The 6,003-nt window shown below is 32.5% G+C and overlaps 1 protein-coding gene across 4 annotated transcripts in view; it reads left to right on the forward strand.

The window, feature by feature from the left end:
• Nucleotides 1-5,797, forward strand: part of LRRK2 (leucine rich repeat kinase 2) — a 138,445-nt gene extending 132,648 nt beyond the window's left edge. For 3 of the 4 annotated variants that reach the window (XM_081821488.1, XM_081821491.1, XM_081821489.1), the window contains 3 exons: nucleotides 1,604-1,812; nucleotides 3,592-3,663; nucleotides 4,259-5,797. In XM_081821488.1, the coding sequence (XP_081677614.1) occupies nucleotides 1,604-1,812; nucleotides 3,592-3,663; nucleotides 4,259-4,380 (403 nt within the window). In that variant the 3' untranslated portion in view covers nucleotides 4,381-5,797. Of the gene's footprint in view, nucleotides 1-1,603; nucleotides 1,813-2,565; nucleotides 2,654-3,591; nucleotides 3,664-4,258 lie in introns of those variants that run through there. The other variant, XM_081821490.1, reaches the window with a different exon arrangement.
• The last annotated feature ends 206 nt before the right edge of the window (nucleotides 5,798-6,003 follow it).

Raw genomic sequence — 6,003 nt, forward strand, 5'->3', positions numbered from 1 at the left:
GTTTTTTTAATTGTATTTTATTGTGGAAAGAATATAATGTGACATTGATCCTCTTAACAAATTTTTAGGTGTATAACATATTGTTGACTGTAGGTACAATGTCATTGGTTCTTTATTTTATGCTTGTAAGAGCTGTCTTTACATTTCAGATTTCACAGAGAAAGGCAGTATGACTAATAGTACTTTGTTTCTACCTCTAACTAGAAAACTAAACAAACAAAAACTCAGAAACAAAATTGTTATTGCTTTTTAGCACAATCTCTTGGTATCTAGCAAATTTCATTTTGGAAAAAAAAGAAACATAATGTATATGGTTTCTTCAAAGCATTACAAAGAATATTCTCTAATGAAAAAACAGTACATTATTGAAAGTGATCATACTGGATTCATTGCTGATGGTACATCTAGTGATGTTACAGTATCGATGTTTCCTACTCTTTTAAAAAAGATTTTATTTATTTTAGAGGGAGAGAGAGAGTGGGAATGGGGTGAGGGGCAGAGGGAGAGAATCCGAAGTAGATGCCTCGCTGAGTGCAGAGCCCGACATGGGGCTCAATCCTATGACCCTGAGATCATGACCTGAGCGGAAACCAAGAGTTGGATGCTTAACCAACTGAGCCATCCAGGCAGCCCTCAAAGTTTACTACTTATTTTATCCTATAGGTCCAAGGATACTTTGCTCTCAAGTCACAAAACAATTTTAAAAATGGGGGATAACCTACTGGACTGGCCAGTGCACTAAGTCCCTAAGGACGAAGGGTCAAGACACCAGACTGACAGCCAGTTCTTAGTCTGATCCAGCATGTCAGACACAAATCTCAGACTTCAAATCAAACACATCTTTTGTGTGCTGCTGTTGGGAAACAGGACCACTGCCAGCCTTATTTGCTAGCCGCTTTATATTTTTTCTTTTGTTTTGTTTTTACTATGTAGATTTTTTATACTCTGGAAAACACTTAGATTATGCCCTATGTCTATAAAATGAGACTTCAAAGTTTACTCTCCTAGAATCTTTTCGTTTTTCTCTGGATGGTAAGGCGATTTATATTCTGAAGTGCTGGGAGTTCTGGCTGGTAAAGACTCCCTTACTTCCTGAAGTTCTAGAAGAATTAGAGTTCTTTTATTTCTCGACACCTCATTTTTGTCATGAATTATTCATTGGCTCAGGGACGAATTTAGTGGTTGGTATTGATATCTTATACAGGCAAATGACTACAATTTAATTTTCCTTTGTAAATTTTAGACTTCATGGAAAGCTTTTGAAAGTAACTTTTTCTATTTATATTGGGCAAATTTATTCTTTTTTTTACTGAATTACATAGGCTTGTTATTTATAAAAATTATATCCATTTTATGTACTTCAGAATTTATTGAAGTTAAGGGGCTATGGTTGTGTTATCTTTGATAATTTGTTTCAAGTAGAGAAGCTACTTCGGCATTCTGTATTTAACAAAACCAGTTTTGTAGGATTTTAATGATATATAATGTATATTCTCATGTATTCATAGTTTAAGATGCTGTATATATTATTTATATGTAGATATACATCTATTTTATCTCTCAGTTGTTGATAAAACTATTAATGCATACTTTATGGTTTTAGGGAGGAAATGGTCAAAGTAAATGCAGAATCAAAACACAAACTGTCTTATTCTGGGAGAGTGAAAACCCTCTGCCTCCAGAAGAACACTGCTCTCTGGATAGGAACTGGAGGAGGCCATATTTTACTTCTTGATCTTTCAACTCGTCGAATTATACGTATAATTCACAATTTTTGTGACTCTGTCAGAGTCATGATGACAGCACAGTTAGGTAAGTTTCTCTCCTTTAGATCTTTTCTCGTATTGTCTGAGATTATAAAAATATGCTTTTATTTTTAATTTTTCTCTCACTTTCCAATGTCATTTGAAGTGTCTTGGTCACAAAATGAAACAGGAGTGGGAGAAATTTGGAATGGGTCATTAAAAAAACAGAGAGAGTAGATGCTCTCAGTCCCATAGAGAAGCAGATTATTGCGGTTGAGCACTAAATTTGCATCTTACTTTTTATACCTAAGGCAAAAAGAGGAAATAGATAATGTTGATTATTTTTAAATTTTAACCAAAGATATTAAAGCAAATGTTTATTTTGATCAGTTTAAGCTTCCCACCCTTGTTAAGTTTGGTTTTTCATCCTATAAGCAAATTTATATTCTTGTAACAATATATGCTGAACTCTACAATGTGCAAGTATTGACAGTCATGATGTTTTACACAAACTTTGTCTTTTCTTGCTCTTATTTTTCTATTTAAATGTGAAGAAATCATAACAGCATGTGAAATATGTTTTCTACATAAATACATTCCATTGTCTTCTTTTAACTAATTATTTGGCTTAGAGTACAGTATTAGCATATATGCAAAGTTGATCATGAAAATAACATAATGGGATTAAGTTCTGCGAAACTAGAGTTTATATAACTTGAGCAAATACATCATAATGTGTTTGACAGGTGAAGAAAATAGTAAATTCCTTTTACAGGAATATATTAAGCAATGACAAGTGTATCTCCTTACTCTCACCCAGTTTTTGTGAATGGATGTTGGAGTTGCACAGAAGGAGTGAGATTAGGTGCTGTGAGTGCCTAGTTAGCTATCAGGATACATGTCCACGCAAGCATGTACTTTAGGACCCAAGTGGTTGTTCCTTATTGACATTATGTGGGATTTCAGTGGGTTTAATTGATTTTTAAAATAAAGATAAATTTAAACAGAATCTACAAGGTGTGGCAGGCACAATGTGGCTTCACCTCACCTTCCTAGCTTCTGCCCGTTACCACATTCCTCCCAGCGCTTTCTGCTCTAGAATATTGTTCAGTCCCTCTGAAATACCGTGCTTCATACGGCCACAAGGTTTTTCATGTGCTGTTTCCTTCTTGGCTTATTTAACTTAAGTTAATGTAATTAACTAAGCCAGGAAGATAGACTAAGTTAACTCTTTCTTCAAAATGGCAGTTCATATACCAAACCCCTGAGAAGTCAATAATGATGAGGTCAAACTTCTTTCTTGGGGGCTCTCATAACATCTCTCTTGCATAGCATTGGTCCTGGTCATGGATTTTTTAAATTAATGTCAATTTCCTCACTAGAACTAAACTCCATGTGGGTTGAGTTTGCATGTGTTTGTTTACCCCTTTACTGCTAGGGCCTCTCTAAGGCCTCTCAGCGAATGACTTGAGAAGAAAGTATGGCTCAGTGACAGACTCTCAGTATATACATCCATCCAATTCTTTATCCAAGTGCTTCACATTTGACTAGTGGCAAATCACCTTCATGCACATGATCTCATTTAATATTATAACTTGGACTGTATAAACATTAAACCCGTTTTTCAAAGGTTAAATTGTTTTCGCAGATTGACACAATTTATAGGAATTATAGCAAGGAGTAGATCACAAATTTTTGAACATTAAATAATTGCTTGTCTTGGAGAGTTTTTATTCAATATAATTGAAGTGTCTCCTAAAAAGTAGAATTATAAAGTAAGTTCCAAGGACTTTTTAAAGTCCAACTTAATATATTGTTTTAACAGAAGACTCATATTTTTTTAAAGGAAGCCTTAAAAATGTCATGCTGGTTTTGGGGTATATCCGGAAAAGTACCGAAAGTACACAATACCAAAAAGGTAATGTTTAATAAGATACTGTATTCCAAACACATTGCAATGACATTGATGATTATAACATGTTATGTGTTTTATACATTTATAATAAATATAACATATGCTATAATACTTCAAGCAGTTTTAATTGGTAGCTTCTTTAGAGTGTAAATAATTTAAACATAAATCTTCAAAATTAAGTTTCAGTGATTTAGCAGTGTTAAGTATTTTTTGAAATGAAGTAGAAATACCAACCACTATAAAATGAGAACTAGCCCACATTTAAGCTAAATGTGGATATTTTTCCTTACAACTTACCAATATCCATATTAGGTCTGATTTTGAACAGTGTTTGAAAAAATGATTTCTTTCAAAAAATGAAATGTTAGATTATTAAAGGTCCATACTCTTTTTGAAATGTAGTAGTTCCTGTAAGATATTTTAAACATTTTCCAAATGGAGTTTCTTATAAATAGCAGTAATTTAGTGCATTATTTTTAGCTGTATTTATATATATATTTGTACAAGACAACTAAATATAAATGAACAAAATTGAAATAAAATAAAAATGCCTTATGGACGATCTTTGAAACATGGTTTCTTTATTTTTCTTTTGTAGAGATACAATCTTGTTTGTCTGTTTGGGACATCAATCTTCCACATGAAGTGCAAAATTTAGAAAAACATATTGAAGTGAGAAAAGAATTAGCTGAAAAAATGAGAAGAATATCTGTTGAATAAGAGAGATATTGGAGATCTCTGTCTTTGGATGGGAAGATTATTCTCTTGTAAATATTTCTTTAAAAATGTTTACATATGAAAAGGGTTCTTCCACTTTTTGAAATAGCTCATGTGTATATGAGGGAATTTATATATATTTTATTTTAAATATAAATATGTGTAAAAATAATTATCAGTGAAAATATGTTTTGAAGAACTATTTAAAATACAACATTATATTTCCTACACATCCTAATTAATTTTGTGGATTAAGTAATGAAAGGAAATCTAAAAAGTACATAATTGCAGGAGTCATACTAAAATTTACAAAGTGACTAATTTTGTTGCTGTTATCCGTAAGGAAAGTAAACATTATTTAAAATTCTGTGCTTAAACAAGACTGTTGTTTGATTACTTTCTAGGTATTCTGCAAAATAGAATCAAACTGTTAGACCCATTTCACATGTAATACATTCCTTCTTAGATTGCTTTTAAATGCAGCTATCACATAGGCTTGTAAACCGTCAATGAATTTTCACTAATAAAGCCCTTCATTGGGATGTGCATTCTCTTCATTGCTGATTCAAACAATGCATTTCATGCAACCTCCTTCCATCTGGAAGAAAATGTCATGAAAAGTGCTGATGAGAAAATGTAGCATATTGTTGTCATAGCCAGGAAAGACACAGTCACTTTCTCTTTTCCTATTTTGCAATTCTATCTTTGAATGTGGATACCCTGAAATTTGTATAATTGGTGTAAATACAATGTTCAGTCTTTGAGTGATATTTTTGATGTTTTAATTTGGATTCTCAGTGGTAAGCCAGACCTCTGGTTACTCATTCCTAATCTCTGCTCTAACACTTCTACCCATCTTCTTCCTAAATTTGTGACTCTGCACATCCTGCATCACTCAGGAAAAAAACCACATTTCCAGAATTACAGGATTCCACAACTCCCATTAGGACCATGGGCGCAAGTATGTTAACACTTTAGTTTGCTGAAGAAGGAAGGAGCTTCAGGCTATGATGGGTAAAAATACTTGCTAACCTAGTCTCCTAAATTATACCTAAATTGTTTAAATATCTTCCCACAGTAGGAATATCAGGGCCAAGTATCCAGGAAACAATTTGAGTGCTGTTTCTGTTTTAAGGAAAAACATTTCTGGTAAATTCATTGGCCCTGGCCAATATTCATAATTTCAAACAATTCCCTGTGATAGGATAACCAGTCCATTTAATATTCTCAGAACTGACTGATGTTGTGTTATAGGATGATTTTTAAAAAAATGGAGGAGTTTGTTCCTGTGATATTTCTCATTGTTACTTTGTATTTATTGCAATTTTTTACAAAGGTAATTATGAAGAAATATGTAAAATGAACATTGTATTTAAATGGAATAATAAACATTTTTAAAGCATGTTTAAGAATTTTAAAACTTTGTGATGTTTTATTTTTCACGTATAGGTCTATAATATGAAATTTTGCATTAATGTGTGTATGAGATACATAGAAAATGCTAACTAAAGTTTTCTCTTGAGGATTTATTCAGTTTTCTATAGTACACGTAGATTCCAGGATCCCAGGATAAAAGCTGATAGGCCTGATCTATTTCATTTTCAAGTTTTCATAAAAATTTTCTTA

The sequence above is a fragment of the Leptonychotes weddellii genome, chromosome 5, assembly GCF_054177405.1.
Source record: "Leptonychotes weddellii isolate Sample4059 chromosome 5, ASM5417740v2, whole genome shotgun sequence".
Lineage (NCBI taxonomy): Eukaryota > Metazoa > Chordata > Mammalia > Carnivora > Phocidae > Leptonychotes > Leptonychotes weddellii.